General features: G+C 43.1%; 1 protein-coding gene across 9 annotated transcripts in view; it reads right to left on the bottom strand.

Annotated features, from left to right (window-relative positions):
- The window catches only part of LOC110091080 (quinone oxidoreductase-like protein 2), a 131,753-nt gene that overhangs the window by 24,647 nt on the left and 85,933 nt on the right, over positions 1 to 21,173 (bottom strand). For 8 of the 9 annotated variants that reach the window (XM_072998196.2, XM_072998193.2, XM_072998192.2 and 5 more), the window contains 3 exons: positions 16,788 to 16,846; positions 15,089 to 15,154; positions 1,038 to 1,147 (listed from right to left, as the gene is read on the bottom strand). In XM_072998196.2, coding sequence (XP_072854297.1) covers positions 1,038 to 1,147; positions 15,089 to 15,154; positions 16,788 to 16,846 — 235 coding nt within the window. The remainder of the gene's footprint in view (positions 1 to 1,037; positions 1,148 to 15,088; positions 15,155 to 16,787; positions 16,847 to 21,173) is intronic. The other variant, XM_072998194.2, reaches the window with a different exon arrangement.

The following is a 21,173-nucleotide window of genomic DNA, read 5'->3' as shown; positions in this document are numbered from 1 at the left end:
AATCTTCTATCAGCAGATGTTACTGTAAACTTACTTTCCTTTCTCAGTCTTATTTACATGTCTCATCCAAGAAGGGGATGGAGCTTCCCTCTGGGTAGAAATTTCTCAAGGTTGCAAATCACATCAATAAAAATTTAAAGGCTCCATGGTGTTTTAAAGTAAGTAGGATTTAATACTGATATTTCAGATAGCCACAGGAGCAAGGCTTTTATCTTAAATTGCTCTACTTTCATGGCAAGATAGTTTTCTACCCCTTCTTGGGGGGGGGGGAGGCTCACTTCTACCATAATTTTTTTTTAAAGAGTAAACTCCATTTTCCTAACTCTTCATATCTATCTCTTTTCTGTGTAGTTATTTGGGTCCATGGAGATTTTCCTTACATGAACAGATATTTTAACTTACTCAGAGGCTCTGGTTGAGATATTTCCAACATCCATTTGCACTCGCTTATTCTCAACTTGGGGTGTTCCCAGCTCTTTGCCAAGATGTCTTCCTCCTTGATCTGTGCACTCAGATGCGACATCAGAGGAAGAACCAGCCTTTCCTGGTCCCATTCCCCCCTTTTGTCATCTCTGCTGCTTCAGACATCGCTTCTCCTAGCAGTGTCCTCCCCCCCCCCGTTTGGGGGAGCCGGAACCGAGGGGTCCCAGTCAGTTTCAGGAGCTTGCCTGAAACCTGACCAGTTCTTGCTGCAATGAAACCCTGCCTCAACTAGCGTGACTTCTTCAAAGTATGAGATTCACACTTAATACAACTATTCTTTCTTTCAGAAAACAACAAATCTCCAAAACGCAGACCAAAACCTTGACATTCTCAATATAAAACAAAACAAAATGGCTCTACACAGCTTTATATAAAACCTACTTCAACTCCAGAACATTACACTAACCTTTCCTCAAAAGTTGCACTTCAGTAGTATTTTCACCTAAGAGAAAGTCTCATGGCAGCCCCTGATTGCAAAAGGACACAGAATTTTGTTGGCCAGTTATCCTAAGACTTAACAGTGGAGACTGTGAAAATCTGGGTACCTCACTCACCCTGGCTTTGTTTGAGCTCTATGTTCAAGGGCTAAAATGGCTGTCCCATAGGAAACAGGTAGTGCTGCAGCACTTTCATAGGAAACTCCTTGTGGAATTGTCCAGAGCAGCTTCATGAAGAGAAAAAAAAAACATGAACATCAATAAAGACAAATTGTTTACTATGGTCTGCCCTATCTATTACATTCTAAGAACAACAACAACAACAACAATAGTTTATTTACGGTCCTTAGACCAGTCACATAAGTATAAAACCTTATACAGTAAAACATTAAGATTTCTAACTTTCAATATTCCATTAGAATATGTTGGCATACAAACAACTGGGAACTGCAATCTAATTGGTATTTAACTTCCTCAGTCGAAGTATTGCTACACAGAACCTCGCAACCCAACAGGTGATCTGCACATCAACATCTGAGAGAAGGAACTCAAGCCTATTTTCCTCCGAACGTTCTGTGAATCTATTAAGGGGGTTATAGTCTCTATCACCTTCCTCCTTAGTTCTCTCATGTGTTCTCTTTTACTGTGTTGTATCCGCTGTTTGTATTCTTTTTTATGTATCATTAGTTTTAGGAGGGCCTCTTTTTTGACATGGTCTTCTGCTCTCAGGTATTCCTGGTATGTCTGATTTACTAATTGTTTTGCTGCCTTACAGCTTTGGTTGAACCAAGGTTTGGATCGGTTATATGATTTCTGAAGATTTCTGCTATATGAATGGACAAGATGTGGATTTAGCTGTTGTAAGAGAATTTCATATATATCTATAGGATTCCGGTGGACTGACTGGCTTCCTACTGAATTAAGGGCGTCAATCAGATTTTTCGAAGTTAAAAGTTGTTTTAGATTTTGTGCCAGTTTAGGTGACCATCTTACTTGGCAACCCACTCTTTCTAATGCTGTAATTTCAGTATGATATCTTGGTTCTGTGTCTAAATTTCTAATGTTTAGGTGGAATCTTAGATGTAGGGGGAAATGATCCCCCTCCATGTAAGGCAGTACTGTACTTGGAGAGTTTCAACCATGGAAAGGAGCCCGCTGCACACCAGGATGTAGTCAACTGTACTAGCTTTAGATGCTGCCATAAATGTGTATTTTCCTGGGGTATCACCTGTGATTGTGCCATTTAAAACTGAGAGGCCCAGTCTATAGGCAAATTTGTACAGACAGGCCCCAGCATAGTTTGCATGTTGATCTTTAGATGCCCTCTCCTGATTCAGGTTCCCCACATTATCATTTCTTATGTTGGCTATCATCTTAAATTTGGTTCCCAGATAGTCATCATCTGGTCCCATACAGACGTTTAGATCCCCACCAGTCAGGACCAAAGCATCCGGATGTTCCATGATAAGCTCTGTTACATAGTTTTCAAGGTCTGTCCAATTTTCTTCTGTTTCTGCTTTTCTAGATGCAGGAGGTAAGTATATTTTAATGATCAATAGGGTTTTTATACTTCCTGCAAGTACTACTGCCATGGCCAGTTGTCTCAAGGGGAGTTTCGTCGTAGGTTTCACTTTCAGAGTCGTTGATACCAGAATGCTCAGCCCCCCCCCCAGTCTCCCCTTTACCATGAAAGAGTCGAAACCATCTAGTATTATATCTTTGTCAGACCATGTTTCTTGCAAAAGAATAATGTCATATTTGCTGCGAAAGAAAGGAGTATCATGGGTATGGGAGATACATCTGGTCCAACCTGCCACATTCCATGATAAAAGTTCAACTTTAGATGCAGATTTTTGGTTGCTTTCTGGAGCACACCGCCATACTTAAGTGTCTGGTGCCTCATTTTGCTCCTGAATGTTCAGTTCTTCTGCCTTTGGGGTCATTTCCCCTCTTGTGGCAGAGAGAATTTTAATGGGGTTCCCTTCCTTGTATATCATTAGCTTCTCCAGAGCAGGCTGGGATACATCTGATGACTGACATCCTCTGTAGGTGAGGGGAGCAGCTGGTGTGGGTAAAGGATAATCTTTATGGGCCCAGTCTTTGTTGTTTTGATTTCTTTGTGTCTCTCTACTAAAAGAAGATCTTTCAGCTCTACCTGGGTACGTAGTCGTTGTTGGAATCTTTGTGAAGTTGGACTTTTTTTCCCCCATGCAGTATTCCAGGGTGAAGACTTCTTCAAATGTTTTTGTTTTTTTACTTCCAATAGTCAGTTCTGGGGATAAGCTACTAAAGGGGCATATCTATTGCCCATATGCCACTCAGAGGTGGAGTCAGAAATAGTTCCAATTGTGCAGGCTGGATGTATCTTCTCTTTGTATGGATGGCATGTTCTATCATTTCTGGAGGATATAATACCTCTTGAAAGATGCCTTGGCCTTGAGAGCATTTTCACCTGATTACTCTGGTTTTTTATTTTGCATGTAGGATCACGGGGCTTGTTAATTGGGATATTGTTTGGAAAGGTTGCAAAATTGGTGTGCGTTTCCTTTCCTCTGCCATCTGATTTGGTTTTGGAAGGTGATCTGCTGCAAATGATGGAAGCTTCAGCCCTGTATCTATACAGGTCATAGGTGGTATTTTCAGCTGTTATCTTCCTTATGGAAGCAGCTGAGGGGCTATCTCTTTGTTCTGGAACCTGAATTTCTCTGGATGTATTAATTTGTGGGTATCCAATTTTGTGATTGATCTGAAGTTGATATTTGAATAATTTGTATGTATTCCCCATTTGAATGACACTGCTATTTTTTCAAACTTGTATAACAGGCTCCAAAAATGATGGGCCTGTTTACTATTGGCGAAGATCATGTGCACCCTGCCTCTTAGTTGCCCGGGCTCACTGGGATAAATAAAGTGATATGGTTCATGGGCTTGGATGATGGGGTTTCAACCGGGGTGGACTCTTCACTGTCTGAGGTTGCTGACCGTTGGGGGTTTTCTTTCTGTATAATTTTCTTGCACAGGTGTCACAGGAAGTGGATGCTGAGGATAGGGTTCTTCTTGGGTGTTTCCCCACCATTCATCTATGGTTATTAGGTCTAGATTGGAGGATGTTAGGTCAGGTCCCTCTGGGTCCTCACTTCGGTCATATGGGTCTGCCCAAGCCTTTAGGGTCATCCCGGAGATGGGCATTTGGTCCTGAGTTGTTTTTTCCGATAGCTGAGGGTAACTCTGACCTTTAAAGGCTGGGGAGTTATCTTTTTGTGTTTGATCTTTTGTGCCCAGCTCCTTTTTTGCCTGAAGTCCTTTCTGTTCAGTATTCTGAAGGTTTGAGGGAGGTGCTGCTTTTAAAATTCCCAACTTTATCATGTCAGCAATGCATTGTAGTATTGCTTTAATATCAGCAATTTCTTTCTTTAGATCATGCAGCTTATTGAAAATTGTCTGGTTGGATTTAGCTGAGAGGAAGCACTGATCACGTAGTTGGGTGTAAATACTCCTAGTTTGTTCACTCTCAGGCCCTTGAGCATCTTGGGGACCTACGTTTCCTTCCATATGGTTCTCCTTGGGCCCAGGTGCTGATAGATTTAGATGTTTATAGAATGATTCCGTAGAGGCAGAGAGAGCCTTCTCTAGGAGTTCTGGGTCCAGAGACCAATTGCCGATTTCTCCTCCAGAGTGCGGAGGTCCGACTGCAACCCCCTGGTATGTCTCTCCATTACTTATGCCTACATTTTCCGTAGTAAGTGGGGTACTTGATGTAAATTCCCTCAGTGGCCTTTGATTATAAGAGGAAGTATGGTCACATTGGCTGATGAAATCTGAGGCCACACAGAAATCTGCTATTGATTTCTGATTTGGCTTTTTGGAAGCCTTTTTTATCTTGCCATAGGTTTTTTTGGTCCTAGTAGTGACCATAATTATACTTCACAGATTTAGCTTAATTAGTGTCCCCTTTTACTTCTGCAGGTACAAACTTCCACTCAGAGGGAGAAGAATATGGGTTTCACAGTTACGGTCAGTAAGTGCCGTATAAAAACACTTCTTAGCTCCAGTAAACATTCAAACATAAACCATTAAAGGGCAGGTTATTCCACCCTGTTCCTTGGAGGATTTTTACTCACTGTGAGCCAATTGTAGATTAACCAAGATGGCAGATCAGCCCCTGCTGTATGCCAAACAACGCCCCAAAGGCAGATGGCTTTTCTTAGACAAAGTAAATGCTTTTCTTGCAGGTTTGATTCAAGCAGGTGCTTACTGTCCGCAGTAATGGTGTTATTTTCTTCTGTTTTCTTCCCAAGGCTTCAGTTGTGTAATTTTGTGATACAGAGGTATTTCTAATGTCTCTCAGCAGCTCTAGTGGTCATTATCTCTGTATTTACTTTTGCCAAGGTTAAAATCATGCCTCCAGCCGGAAAGTAAAATAGGAGTTTCTACTAAACAAAAATTGATAAAAACCATATAAAATTATATAAAATAAAGATAAAATCACCGCTGCGTAGCCACAAGCGTCTTGCCTGGCTGACCACTCTAAGAACTTTGTTTTATGGAGCCATGATTCATAGGTTGTTATATCATGGTTTTGACCCTCTCTTCAGCACCAAGGAACACTGGAATATAACTGCCACACTGTCTTGCACTTTTTATAAGCCACTACCCAGTTTCCCCCAAAATAAGACCTAACCTGAAAATAAGATCTAGTATGATTTTTCAGGATGCCGGTAATATAAGCCATACCTGAAAAATAAGCCCTAGTTAAGTGAAACCCTGCCCTCCACCATTGTGCAGCAACCAGAAGATGACATGACTGTATTTGAATAAACTTAGATTGTTGTACATGAAAAAAAATAAAACATCCATGTGAAGGTTCGTATTTAGCCTCTGCCTCTTTACTGAATAAAAAGTGAGGTTACTTACCTGTAACCATTGTTCTTCAAATGGACCTCTGTGAATTCACACAATAGGGTTCAGACTGCGCCTGCGCAGGAATTCTCAGAAGATTCTAGAGTTTTGGAGGAAAAAATTACATGATTGAGAGTTACCCCTATAGCGCATGCTCCGCCCGCCTCAACCCTCAGTTCCGTTTTACTCGCCACAATAAACTGAAGGTACTGCTCAGGAGTGACAGATAGAGGGAATGTGTGAATTCACACAGCTCCGCTTGAAGAACAATGGTTACAGGTAAGTAACCTCACTTTCTTCATCGTGGCCTCTGTGAATGCACACAATAGAGTGATTAGCAAGCTCACTTACCAGGATGAGGGACATCACTCCAGAACAGAAGATAATACTGCTCTCCCATATCTGGCCTCATTTTTGGCCCGTAAGTCTAGTCTATAATGCATCATAAATGTGGACACTGTACACCAGGTGGCTGCTCTGCATATGTCAGGAATGTCCACTCCCCGGAGAAGAACTGTAGAGGTAGCAATGGCCCTGGTAGAATGGGCCTTAAGACAGTCCGGGGGAATAGAGCCTGTGAGTTCATAGGCCAAAGCTATGGTTGAAACAAGCCGTCTGGAGATTGTGGAGGAAGACGCCGGAGTTCCTTTGCGAGGCCCATAGAAACACATGAAAAGTCTGGGAGAGGAACGAAATTCCTTGGTCCTTGATGTGTAGAACGCCAAGGCTCTGCATACATCCAGGGAGTGCAACATCTTTTCTGTATCTGAAGATGGAGTAGGAAAAAACGTGGGTAGAATAAGTGGCTGGTTCATATGGAATTCAGAAACCACTTTTGGAAGCAATGCCACATCCGGATAAAGGATGACCTTATCACGGAAAAATGGTAGATAAGGTGAGTCTGCTCTCAAGGCCACAAGCTCACTAGCTCTCTTGGCTGATATTATCACCACTAAAAATAGAGTTTTGAACGAAAGGAGTTTAATATGAGAAGTTGCCATGGGCTCAAAGGGATGTCTTGTCAGGCACCATAGGACTAACTGTAGGGACCATTGAGGCACTGGTGGTTGACAGGGGGACAAAGATTGTTCAATCCTTTTAGGAAGGCCTTAAGAGTTGTATGTGAAAAAAGGTGTGCAGAATCTGACTGGCGTGGTTGGAAAGTGACAACCGCTGAAGCATAGACCTTAAGAGTTGCTACAGCTAAGCCAAGATCGAACAAATGTTGTAGGTACGTGAGAAGGGTAGAAAGGGATACTGGTACCGACTACAGATTATTAGTTTGAGCGAATTTCAAGGAGTTCTTGTGAGTACAGGGAATTTGTGGATGGATTCCTGGCATTATTCAGTACTTTCTGGATGAGGGGGAAATCCTCCAGGCCGTCAGATGTAATGACTGGACATCTGGGTGATAAATGCTGCCTGTATTCTGAGTGAGCAGATGTGGTAGCGGAGGTAATTTCACAGAGTCTGACGCCATATGAAGTAGTGCTGTGAACCATGGCTGGTGTGGCCAGCATGGAGCTATCAAGATCGCATTGGCTCCTGACTGTCGAATCTTGATTAGAGTCCTCTGTATGAGAGGAAAGGGTAGAAAGAGGTATAGCAAGTCCCTGCCCCATCAAGTCATGAAGGCATCCCCAAGAGAATTGGGAGACCTGTTCGCATGTGAGCAGAACAGGGTGCACTTCTTGTTCTGATCGGTCACAAAGTAATCAATTAAAGGATGATCCCATCTGTGACAGATTGAATGAAACGTGGGTGTGTCGAGTTCCCACTCGTGACTTTGTGTTGTCATGCAGCTCAGTGTATTTGCCATCTCGTCGTCTGTGGTGGACACATGGATCGCTACTGGGAACACATGATGGTTGTAGCACCATTCCCATAGCTCTACAGTGAGCTACAGGAGAGACATCGATTTTGTGCCTCTTTGCTTGTTGATTTAAAATACCATCATGGTATTGTCGGATACTACTTGTACAGCACGGTCCGTGAGAAGAGGAAGGAAGGCACGGAAGGCTTTTATTACTGCCAACAGTTCTAGATGATTTATGTGTAGACGCCTTTCTTGTCTGGTCCACAGTGCTTGAATCTTCTGATGGACACAATGCACACCCCAGCCCGTAAGGCTGGCATCTGTCGTAACATGGACAGAGAGGCAAAGGGGGGGCAGAACGGGCGACCCATTGTGAGGTGTGGGAGGAAAGTCCACCATTTGAGCTGTTTTGACAGTTTTGGAGTGACACAAAGACACTTGTTCTGACTGTCCAGCATGGGATTGAACATTGATAAGAACCAGGCTTGAAGTGAACGCATTTTGAGTCGTGCATGTGGTAACGCCGATGTTGTTGAGGCCATCAGGCCTAGCAGGTGTTGAGCGTGATGTGCTGAGACACTGGAATGAGGATGAAACAGTTTGATTGCAGTGACAATCTTTTGAATGCGTTGTGTTGGAAGAAAAATGCGAGCATTCACCAAGTCTATTCTTGCACCAATGTAATCTACATTTTGAGAAGGCATGAGATGTGATTTCTTTGTGTTGATCTGTAAACCTAGCCTTCGGAGGGTGTTCAGAACAAATTCTGTGTCTCGAATTGCTTTTTGATAAGAATCTGCTACCAATCACCTATGTACGGATAAATAGTGATTTTGTTGAGGCATAGATATGCTGCTATGGGAGCCATGTACTTTGTAAACATGCGTGGAGCAGTGGATAGGCCAAACGGGAGCGCGGTAAATTGATAAACGGTATTTGTGAAGATAAAACATTGGTATTTTTGATGAAGTGGATGAATGGATATATGAAAATATGCATCTTGTAAGTCTATGATGACAAACCAATCGTTTTGTTTTAATAGGTGTATGATGGATTCTAACATGACCATCTGGAATCGGCGGGGGAGCAGGTAAGTATTTAGTTCTCGGAGGTCCAGGATGGGTCTAATTCCTCCGTCCTTCTTCGGCACCATGAAGTAACGGGAGAAGAATCCGTCCATGAGGTCTTGTTCTGGTACCAGTTGAATGGCATGCTTTTGAAGTAGTGTTGTAGCCTCTTCATCTAGGGCTGATGAGAATGGTGTGAATTTTAAAAGTCCTAATGGGAGAAGATTTGCAAATTTTAGATGATAGCCAAATTGAATGATGCTTAGGACCAAGCGTCCTTTGTAATCTGTGGCCAGTTTTGGATGAAGGGAGACAGACAAGTGGTTGGGGGAGGTCTTAGACAGTCTGTTGGACCGGAGTCAAAGATACTGTTTTGTCTTTTTCAGAGAAGGGTAGAAGGATTGATGCCTCTGCGAAGATGTATGAGATCTGAATGGAATAGACGTAGAAGAGCCCTGAGAGGATCTACCTTGGTTTTGCTGCTTGAACTTTATGTTGTAAGCCGCCTAGAGTGGTCGAAATGACTAGATAGGCAGGGTATAAATACAATAAATAAAAATAAATAAAAGAAAAATGAACGAACGGCAAGGTTGTGATGTTGTCTGATATTGTTGTTGAGTATATGACTTTCGCCATTGATATCTCTGGTATTTTGGTTGTTGTTGAATGGTATAGGATTTCGCTGTTTTCTTTATTTTATGCAAGTTCTCCATGGTGTCATTCATTTTCTCATTGAACCGACCCTTGGCATCAAAGGGTAGTTCCTCGATGCTTGTTTTTGCATCTTCTGTAATGCCATAAGATCTTAACCAGGCATGTCTCTGTAAGGCAATTGCTGACGTCATTGATTTAGATGCTACATCAGCTGCATGGCGAGACGCCAGTCTTTGATGCTTGGTGACTGTCATTGCCTCTGAATATGTATTGAGCAGGGATGTTTTGACTTCCTTTGGAGCTGATTCTAAAGTGGGTAGCACCTTAGCCCATAATTGGCATTGGTAAGCCCCTATTTCAGCCTGATAATTAGAGACACGTAGCAAGAAAGTAGTGAAGGAGTATATTTTGCAACCCAGTACGTCCAACTTTCTGCCTTCTCTATTAGTTGGAGTAACTTTGGCTTTCCCTCCTGTTTTTGAAGCATTAGATTGTACTATTATAGAGTTAGGTGCAGGGTGCTTACTAAGAAAATTTGATTCATCTCTGTGTGTCTGGTAGTGAGTCTCCACATGCCTAGTGACTTGTTTAGAGGCAGATGGAAGATTCCAAGACTCTTTAACTAGGTCCATCAAGGCTGGGATAAATGCGAGACTTAGTGGGGGAGAACAATCTTGGCTAATGTCCCCAAATACTAGGTCGTCCTTAGGAGGTGGAGGTTGTTCCACGTCTAATTTGAGAGTTTTAGCCATTCTGGAAACCATATCGGCAGAGGAGGAAAAATCCTCAGATGGGGAAGGTGGGTGAGGATCGCCCGCATCTGAATTGGGTGTCCGCCCATCCATTTGAGTCTCCTGTGATGCCTCAGACATGAATTCCTGACCCTGATCAGAGTCTGCAGATGTGACAAAATCATCATGTTCCGAAGGCAGTGGTGTGGATGTTGTTGCCTTCATTCTGGATCCATGGGAGGTGTGCTGCGTTTTGTTCCTAGGTTGCAAAGGTTCAGAAGTGGCAATGGAGTCTGGAGGTATGGTGATGTTTTAGGTGTTTAGAGGATCGCCTGTCGACGTCGTGGTATCTACGATCTCGATGCCTAGGTGGAGAGGCGGAGGAAGACGAAGACGACGTCAAAGCATAAATATACTTGATCATTTTACTTTTCTTATAGTGTCTGTCTGAGGAGGAGTCAGAGTCGGAGTCTTCATTGTGGCGTTGACGCCGAGACTGTCGACGGTCGAGGTATATGATGAGTGGGTCATCATGCTTAGATTTGGTTCAGCGTCAACAACCTCACAATGGGAGGACTTGTGTCGCTCAGGGGAGATGTGCTTCTTTTTGGACAGCCTCTTACGGGGTGGAGACCTCAACCCTGAAGACATAGATGATGACTGATGTGTCATCAACACCCGCCCGGTGTAAACAGGGCTTTGATGGGCAGAAGCTGAGCTAGACAAGGCATTGTTCTCTAGCTGGCTTGGGCTAGGTGAGCGGCTCGATGCCGGAGGCGGAGCCTGCGGTTGTTGGGGAGGAAGCGATGGAGCGGCTTCCAACATCGATTCCCTATCCCGGGAAGAGTCCTCCAAAATAACCGAAGGTGGAGAAGTCGGGATTGGGGGAATATCGCCTTCTGATCTTTCTTATGTCCCTGCTTAGGCTTCTCTTTGGGCACACTCTTCTTTTTCAGAGCCTCTTTGGACGATGCCCTGGACGAATCCATCGATGCGGACATCAAGGTAAATTGTTTCTTAGACCCCAACGCCGAGGGTTTTTTAGATGGCTTCTGAAGGGTTTTTGGTGCCGATATGTCCGTTGGTGACTGCCCTGCAGTGTCCGGGCGAGGAGCAGAAGAGGGAGCAGAGCCCGTCTCCATGTCATTAGGTTTTATTGCCGACAAAGTTTTATCCCACAAAAACAACTTCAAGTGCTGTTGTCTCGCCCATAGAGCAAGCTTGGTAAGGTTTTTACAATGTTTACAAGACTGTGGGCGATGAGTCTCCCCTAAACAAAACAAGCACCGCTTGTGACCGTCCGAAAATGGGAGCTTGCGAGTGCAGGTCATGCAGCGCCTGAAGGAGCCTGATGGGGACATAAAGTAAGGGGCCAAATGCACTCACGAAATAGCTGACGTGAACAGTCCAGGTCAGAAACCGAGGAGGCAAGCACGATAAGCAAGCAAAAGCTGTGGTCGAAAAAACAGTCTGTGCAAGACGACAAAGGCAGTCCTTTAAGAAAAGGTGGGAACGTAACAGTCTGGGTCGTGACACAAGAAAACAGTCCGACTGAGAATGGGAAAGGGGTGAAAAAGGGGAAAGGGAACAGCACGAGGGTAACGAAGTCTGAAAAAACAGTAAACGTAGTCAATCAGTCCGTGGTCAATCGCAAGGTTTGAGACAATAGGGAGCTCTAACCGAGAAGTTCTGTACGCTAAAGGCAGTAAAATGGAACTGAGGGTTGAGGCAGGCGGAGCATGCGCTATAGGGGTAACTGTCCACTATGTAATTTCCCCCCCAAAAGCTCTAGAATCTTCTGATAATTTCTGTGCAGGCGCAGTCTGAACCCTATTATGTGCATTCACAGAGGCCACAATGAAAAACAGGAGTTGTTTTTATGGCAAAATTCAAACTTGGGTTTATTGTATCATTTAACTGAAAAATGTTCATTAATGGTTCTTCTCCCAGCTTCTCTTGCTGCGCTAGTTTTCTTGTTCAAAAGGGTTCAATGATTTAGTCTCCCATGGTTCGGGCAGAAAGGGGTCATAACTTGGGTTCCTAGGTTCATCTCCTTCATCCCCTCATAGTGGAAGGGTCTCCTCGTCTCCATTCTCTCTCCAAAGCGACTCCTCGTTCAGAGGGACCCCATGGTCCGGGAAGTATGCCATCCTCTGCCCTTCCTCCGCATGCCACAACTGACACTCCTCAGCTTCTCTCGCCACTGCCTCTCTTTCTTCCTTCAACCTCCTTCTCCACTCCCATGCCTCCGACTCTCCCCAGTAAGAGGGTCTCTGTGGCATCCTCGCCAGTAATCCACTTCCTCTCGGGGTACTTTTATTTATTTATTTATTTATTTATTTATTTATTTATTTATTTATTTATTTATTTATTTAATTATTTAATTAATTTATATTTACCTTTTCCCACTTCCCTGTCCAGGGATCCTCACCCCAGATCAGTTCCCAACCCCCCACTATGCTGTCTCTCTTCCTTTTTATATCTCCCATTCCTGCCTCTATTACGAACCTCCCTCTTTCTTCCTTTCCTGCCAATTCCCCTTCTGTCTGTGTAGCCACAATTAGACCCCGTAAGTTCTCTTCCAGTTCCCGGATATCTATTCCCTGGTGCATGCTTTCTCGAGGGGTTGGCGGAGGATACCTCTCTGGGTACCCTATTGATGGATGGCACTCCAGGGAGAGCTTCTATGCTCTCATCACACCTCTCACAATCCCCTGAAAATAAGCCCTAATGCTTTTTTGGAGCAAAAAGTAATATAAGACCATGTCTTATTTTCGGGGAAACACATTACAGCAGAGTTAACAAGGTAATGTTATTGTACTTCAAGAGACTTGCTTCCAAATGCACACTGAGATAGACACACATAACAAGTGAACCAAAGAGTAATAGAAGTGGCCAGCATTGATACATGTAAAGGGTCTAGCATTTTTCCCAGCAGAGTGAGTTCAAGAATATTAATGGCTTCTGCTTGATTTTGTATACTATAATCCAGTATCTGTCAAACTGTTCTGATGGCAGTTCCTTTACCTTATGTTATGTTATGTGCTCTTAAGCTGAAACCAACTTATTGCAACCCTAATCGGTCTTTCAAGGTAAGTGAGGCATTTAAGGAGTAGTTTTACCAGTTTCCACTCACCCCAGTGAGTTTTCTATGGCTGAGCATGGATTCTATCCACTATACCAGTGGCCTCCAACCTTTTTAATACCGCAGACTGGTTGGGGAAGGTGGGGCACCCCCTCATGCTCGCACGCATGTGTGAAGGGGTGGGTGCCTGCTCGCGTGGGTGCATGCACACTTGTGCACATGTGTGATGGGCAGGGGTACTCACACGCATGCGTGAATGGGTGGGTGGTGCACTCACATGTGTGAAGGGGCTGTGGGGGGAGTGCATGGGGGTTTGGGAGATATGTCTCCACGGCCCAGTCCAGCCCAGGTCACGGACCAGCACTGGGCTGCGGACCAGGGGTTGGGGACCCCTGCACTATACCACACTAGGTATCTCTTGAACTTGGGCACACAAAGACTGTAGAAACAAGTTCCAGTGTAGTAGATATCACTGGCTGGCGGCAAACTCTATTTTGCAAATTGAAAGTTGGACTTAAGGGGAGGAAAGCAAAGTGTGCTGTTTATGTATCACACAATAGCACAAATACTCTCTGGTGTTTACAAGTTAATTATGCAGGCTACACATTGCCATCTCAGCAAGCTGGGTACTCATTTTACCAACCTTGGAACGATGGAAGGCTATGAGTTGAGCTGGCTACCCAGGATTGAACATCAAGTTGTGAGCAGAGTTTAGCTGCACTACAGCAGTTTAACCACTGCACCACAGGATTCATGATGTGGAATCCATGTCCTTCACTCCATAAAGTACATGACATTGCATTAATGTTTCCCATTTGAGTTCACTTCAAGATAGCCAGAAGCAGTATATTCATGATCATAATGCACCATATTGGTATAAGTTGGCACCCATCTTTCTCTTCAACCTTGAACTGAAAACATAATTGGATATTTACACTTCTCACTAGCTGTGGAGCCTCTTGACTGCTTTTCTCTTCTATTCAGGCTATTTCTAGAAGTGCTAGAGACATAACATCCAAAGCTCTGTAGCTATGTCGTGGCTTTTGCCTCAAGGCCGACAGGATGCGCGTGCCTGAAGACTGATTTTGGGGAGAAGTTATATGCTGCTTTCTGATCTATTTTATTTTATCCTCTGGACACATTATTTATCATAATTTATTTGTTTACAACAAACTCAACATTATTCTTTGACATAAGCAGCCAGGTCTCTTCCTGATTACACCCAAATCTGATTTGCTCTCAGTGGATTGGGCCTGTAATATTGGCAGATCCTTCGAAAACCATAGTTAGTTGTACAGCAATGTGTTCCCCGCCACTACGAGATATAACCAATTCTTGTTATAATTTTTGAAGTGTTGTATCTAAAATTTGTGTGTCACTTGTTTATTCTAGTTTATTATTTTCCTTTAAGTTTGGATTGTGTAGTGTGATGTATGCTTATTTTTTTAAAATGTAAAAATTAAAAGAAAACCATAAGTTGTATGGAAGAAAATGCATGCCACTGCATGCAGTAAGAGTACACATCCATGAGATTCTAATGCTTCTCAGTTAATCACATGAGTTCTGACTGATGAATCAACCAGTTATATCTCCATTCATTTGCATAAAAATACAAATTGTTCTGAAAAAGAGGTTTCTTTTTAAATGATGTAAGCCTATGTTACGTCATATCCATGTCATATCCAAGAATTTCATTCTAGATTCTCCTGCATGAAAGAAAAGCAAAAACACCTTTGTAAAAGAGTACTTGCACCACACATTTTTGCATATAGGTTTACTAAATGGTATTTGTTTATCTTCTTTTCACCTGCAATTCAAGTATTCAAGGGTATCTTCTAATCTGTTGAAACAATTTTGATTGATCAACCATGTTTCAATCATGAAAAACAATATTTAGGGTTTTGTTTTTAACCTACCTTTTGATCTGCAATATACTCCTCTGCCAGGGCTTTGGTGTTGGCCACACCGATGACACGATCCCCCTGTTCAAAAGTCATAATCAGATACCCATGAAGATCAAACAAACTGATGGCCAATTTTCCTCTAACAATAACAGCAACATCGCCACAGGAAAACTTTCAAAGTATGAGGTGTGTTGACAGCAGCAGGTCTGAAAGCCAGTATGCCAGCTCCATACTTGATCCAAATGGCAGAAAAGGGCACAAGGCAGAGCTTGAAAAAGTAACTTTTTGAATTATAACCCTCAGAAACCCTTAGCCAGCACAGGCAGTAGCCACACTGGCTGCAGGATTCCATGAGTGGTACTCCAAAAAGGCCAAGCTTTAACAGCAACAGGCCCCAATACCAGTTGATACCTTTCCTTGTGAAACCTCTAGTGTCCACTATTGGCTCAAGGTCAGATTCACCACTAGACAGTCACCTCACACAGCAGATGCTGGAGGCTGAATAGCAGCAGTGAGATGCTGGAGGGCAAAGCTGCATAAGCCACATGAGCTGATTGTACAGTGGGGTCTCGACTTACGAACAACCCTACTTGTGAACAATTCAACTTACGAACCCGCCCTATAGGGGAAATAAGGACACGACATACGAACTTCCCTCGAGTTACGAACAGGAAAAAACGTGCCCCCTCCCTCCCCTTAGAGGCTTCTGGAGGGGAAAAAAGGGTCAGAAACTTTAAAATAAATAAAAGAAAGTCACTTACCAGGCCTTGGTAGCCCCCAAACAGCAGGAAAAAGAGCAGGAAACAGCTAAAAGCCCACACCAGAAGGGAGCCTGGCAGCCATTTTGTGCTTTCCCCCATTCCTGCACCCTCCTCTCCCCACATATCAGCTGATGGGCTGGCTCCGAAGAGGCTTGGGGAGGCTTGCTCAGCACCTAAAAAGCCTGCCTGTGTGTCTTTGTGCTGAAAAAACCAGCACAACATGCTTTAAAACATGATTCAAAATTGGCTTTGTTGAAAAAAAAAAGATTTCTAAAGTGCTTTGCAAACTGTTCCCTGCCTTCTTCCTTGTTTCCTGCACCTAAGGGAAAAAAAGAAAAATATATCCCCCTCTAGTGGCAGAAGGTGGAATAGCAGCTTCCCATTAGTTTCTATGGACGGAAAAGATCAGATACAGATTAACTGGTTTTCAACGGGAAATGCAGATTCGACCTAAGAACTTTTTGACCTAAGAACCACCTTCCAATACGGATTAAGTTCATAAGTCGAGACCCCACTGTACTAGGTGGCCCTGCGATCCCATGTGACCACAACGTGCCATGTGAGACTGAAGATGTACTGCTGCCTTGGGGTACTGTCGAAGGTTCTACCCTGTAGTAAGTGTTGAAGTAAGTGTCAGTGGCCAGTCTGGTCAACTTCTGTAAATGGCATGGGGGCCATCTTATTCTTTCATTTAGGGACAAATAAGCCAACCATAGGTCAGCCCTTTCCCTTTTATGCTACAATATAAACTAGATCTAAGAAACAAAGTTCAGTGGATGTAGACAGGCTAGTTTATTTCTTCATCATCACAGAACTGTAGAGCTGGAAGGGACCACCAAACTATTTCCGTCCATACCTACTCAGAAACTACTAAGGGTAAAAGACTCAGGACTTTTCTTGACATGATGAAATCTGCGTTTAAATCTGTGCCTAATCACACTCACTATTACCTTCTTCACACGAGTGACAGCCTTGCCAGCCTCCATCACATCCCCTGAAAACTCCATTCCTGAAAGAGAACACAACACAGAGTACAGTGTTAGTGACAGATGTTACCAGACACTTGTGCATCAATAAGTAAGCAATGAAGTATACACTGTACAGAAAAAGTAACGAGTCTAATCAAAGTAACTGAAACAATTAGTATTACATTCCTGGATATACACCAATCTTGATTCACCAATATTGTGGAATCATTACGTAGACATACTATACATGTTTGGACATTTCACAAAATACAACTCTGGAACACTGTTCAACTAGGTATGACTTCATTGAAATCAATGTGGTGAAATGGTCAGTAGGTGTCACTTGTGAGCACAGTAAAAAAATTAGAGTGAGCACAGAATAAGCAGTTTTTCAATTAATCTATTTTAATGATTTTTAATGATCCATAAAGGTAAAGGTTCCCCTTGACAATTTTTGTCCAGTCGTGTTCGGCTCATCCCCGTTTCCAAGCCATAGAGCCAGCGTTTGTCCGAAGACAATCTTCCGTGGTCATGTGGCCAGTGCGACTTAGACACGGAACGCTGTTACCTTCCCACCAAGGTGGTCCCTATTTATCTACAGTGGTGCCTCGCTTAACGATTTTAATTGGTGCAAAAAAAATCGCTATGTGAAAACATTGTTAAGCGAAACACCATTTCCCATAGAGATGCATTGAAAACCGGATAAGCCGTTCCAATTGGAACGGATTACCATCCTTAAGCGAAAATCCCTATAGGAAAAAATTTTCAGCGAAACCCATTGAAATGCATTGAAGCCTATTTCAATGGGGGGAAAAATTCACAAAAAATTCAAAAAGACTCAGAACAAAGCCAAATTAAGTTAACGAAGGTTTTATTAGGTGCACTAACGATTCCAAGCATTTTAAACATTTTTAAACATTTTAGAATATTTTAAAAATAGCAAAAATGGGGCTGTAAAAAAACGTTAAACGAAACAAGGGGACCTAAAACTGTCATCGTTAAGCGAAGCATGGTCCCGAAATGGTTACGCGAAAATCGCCCATAGGGAAAATTGTTAAGTGAAGCACAAGATCGCTCCAAAAAAGCCATCGTTAAGTGAATTTTTCGTTGTACAAAGCAATCGTTAAGCGAGGCACCACTGTACTTGCATTTTGCATGCTTTCGAACCGCTAGATTGGCGGGAGCTGGGACAAGCAGCGGGAGTTCACTCCGTCGCGTGGATTCGATCTTACGAATGCTTGGTCTTCTGACCCTGCAGCACAGGCTTCTGTGGTTTAGCCCGCAGCGCCACCCTTTGGCTCATCCATAGGCTTCATGATTTACATGCACGATCTCCAGTCAGAACTCTACATTTCCAGTGAACAAGCCTCAGTAGGTGAAAATATTGACCTGATGGTTGCGAAGGATGGAACAAAATGTTCTCTTGGGAAACCTGGGTCCCCAGTCCTCATTTGCGGAGAAAATGTGAATGTGAGAGCAGAAATGCATCCGTTCAAGAAAAGGGGCAGACCAAAAGGTAAAGTTCTTAACCATCCTGGTTAAGAACTTTACCTTTGGTAAACCATCTCCTTTGGTTTATGACCCTTCAAACTCAGCTCACGTTCTATTCTGGAATCTGGCTGGTGAAAAAAAATATTGAAAATTGACTGGCTCTACATTTAGGCAAAGTGAGATGGTTGCCTGTGGCAGTAGATTCTGGTTGATATGAAAGGACTGCAAATTGTTAATTTATTATTGGTCATTATAGAATTATTACTTAGTGCAATAGTAGAGACATGTGCCAGAATTACTTGGCTGGCTTTTGCTGTTTTGTCTCAGGCAGCAAAATGTCTTAGGCTGGTCCTGCAGAGGACATGTGCAAGGGAGGATTGGGAGGCTGAAGCAATCTCCTCCTATCCACTGATCCCCACCAGAAATGCCTCCTACAAAATAATCTCCTATACTTTTTTATACACAAGTATTTAAATATTTATACACAGTGGTGCCTCGCTTAGCGATGTTAATCCATGCAGCAAAAATCGTTGCTAAGCAATTTCATCGCTAAGTGATATTAAAAAGCCCATAGAAACACATTAAAACGCCATTAATGCGTTCCTATAGGCTAAAAAGTAACCTTTAAGCGAAGATCCTCCATATGGTGGCCATTTTTCTCTGCCTCTTAAGCGAGGAATCTGTCCCTAAACACAGCGGGCGGCCATTTTGTTTACCCAGTGGCCATTTTGGAAACACAGATCAGCTGGCCGAAAATGGGGGCTTTGCGATGATCGCTTCCCTGTGAATTTTCCCCATAGGGAACATCACAAAGCGATCACTTTTGCGATTGCAAAAACAGCGTCGCAAAACGATTTTTTTGTTAAACGGAGCGATCGCTATGCGAGGCACCACTGTACTGTCTGTTATCCTAGAATATCCCAGTGCGGTTTATAACAATTAATATAAGACCCTGTCTTAATTTTGGGGAAAAACGGTATCTATAAAAAATGTTTATAAGAATAGCACTACACTGGGGTCTCGACTTACGAACGACCCTATTTGCGAACAATTCAACTTACAAACCCGCCCTATAGGGGAAATAAGGACACGACATACGAACTTCCCTCGAGTTACGAACAGGAAAAAACGTGCCCCCTCCCTCCCCTTAGAGGCTTCTGGAGGGGGAAAAAGGGTCAGAAACTTAAAAATAAATAAAAGAAAGTCACTTACCAGGCCTTGGTAGCCCCCAAACAGCAGGAAAAAGAGCAGGAAACAGCTAAAAGCCCACATCAGAAGGGAGCCTGGCAACCATTTTGTGCTTTCCCCCATTCCTGCACCCTCCTCTCCCCACATATCAGCTGATGGGCTGGCTCTGAAGAGGCTTGGGGAGGCTTGCTCAGCACCTAAAAAGCCTGCCTGTGTGTCTTTGTGCTGAAAAAATCAGCACAACATGCTTTAAAACATGATTCAAAATTGGCTTTGTTGAAAAAAAAAGATTTCTAAAGTGCTTTGCAAACTGTTCCCTGCCTTCCTCCTCGTTTCCTGCACCTAAGGGGGGGAAAATATCCCCCTCTAGTGGAAGAAGGCGGAATAGCAGCTTCCCATTAGTTTCTATGGACGGAAAAGATCAGATACAGATTAACTGGTTTTCAACGGGAAATGCAGATTCGACCTAAGAACTTTTTGACCTAAGAACCACCTTCCAATATGGATTAAGTTCGTAAGTCGAGACCCCACTGTATGCATTACATGATAAATATGTATGGTCAGAGTGCTAGTGTGATTGGCAACTGGAGGACTGAATGCTGACTGATTAGTATGACTGGAATACTGTGGGAATGAAGTCTGTGTATCAATTGAGAGGTGACAGCTGAGTCAGAATCAGAGAAAGATCAGCAAAGTTAGACAAGAGAGAGATCTGAGAGAGTTCGAAAAAGGAAGTCTACTTCAGAGTTCTGAAAAAGTAGTCAGTGCTAGGGTTTATTAAGATAAGTCTGTCTATACAGCTTAGAGTGGATGTGCCAACAAGACTGACAATCTGAAAATAAGTAATTTTGGTCATTAAATACAGAAGAAATATATTTATGTATGATTGTTGTTTGACCTTTATCATCCATACCTAGCAACTCATTCGTCCCTTCATACGAGAGGGTGCTGACAAGTATTGAGCCTTTCCCAGAAAAAAATTGAGCTAGGAAGTTATAAATTGCAGGGTGTATTGGCCAATCTATCTGTATTCAATGGTGCAAAAATCAATTACCTATAATTTTAATTTATCTTTCATTTTCAGCTCCATGGCAGCACCTCCAGAAAAGTTCAATGTGGAAGAGCACTGGACCATAATCAAGTTCCTGTTTCTCCAAGGGAAAGGTGCAAAGCAGATCCATGAGGAAATGTCACAAACTATAGGTGACAGTGGCCCTTCAAATGCAACATTTAAACACTGAATTGTCAATTTTAAAACTGGCCATTTTGGTGTTGAAAGTGAGAAACCCAGTAGAAGGCCTGTTTCTGTCTCTGTGCCTGCAAATATGAAAGCCATCCATGACATGATCATGCAGGACTGCTGAATATCAGCCAAAAGTATTGCTATATATCTGAGAATATCACGTGAGAGAGTTGGTGCAATTATCAACAACAACTTGGAAATGAGAAAGCTGGCAGCAAAGTGGATCCCCAAACTTTTGACAACTGAACAAAAGAGGAAACGTGTGGAATCATTGTTGGCTGTTTTGCACCATTTTGCAAGAAATGAGTCAGATTTCCTGGACAAACTGGTAACTGGTAATGAGACATGGATCTACTGTTATGATCCTGAGACAAAGGAACAGTCTAAGGAATGGAAGCACAGCGGTTCCCTCAGGCCAAAGAAGTTCCGAGTGCAAAGGTCGGTGC

The sequence above is a fragment of the Pogona vitticeps genome, chromosome 4 (genome assembly GCF_051106095.1).
Source record: "Pogona vitticeps strain Pit_001003342236 chromosome 4, PviZW2.1, whole genome shotgun sequence".
Taxonomy (NCBI): Eukaryota; Metazoa; Chordata; class Lepidosauria; order Squamata; family Agamidae; genus Pogona; species Pogona vitticeps.
The sequence above is the reverse complement of the archived record's forward strand: the minus strand, read 5'-3'. Positions and strand labels throughout refer to the sequence as shown.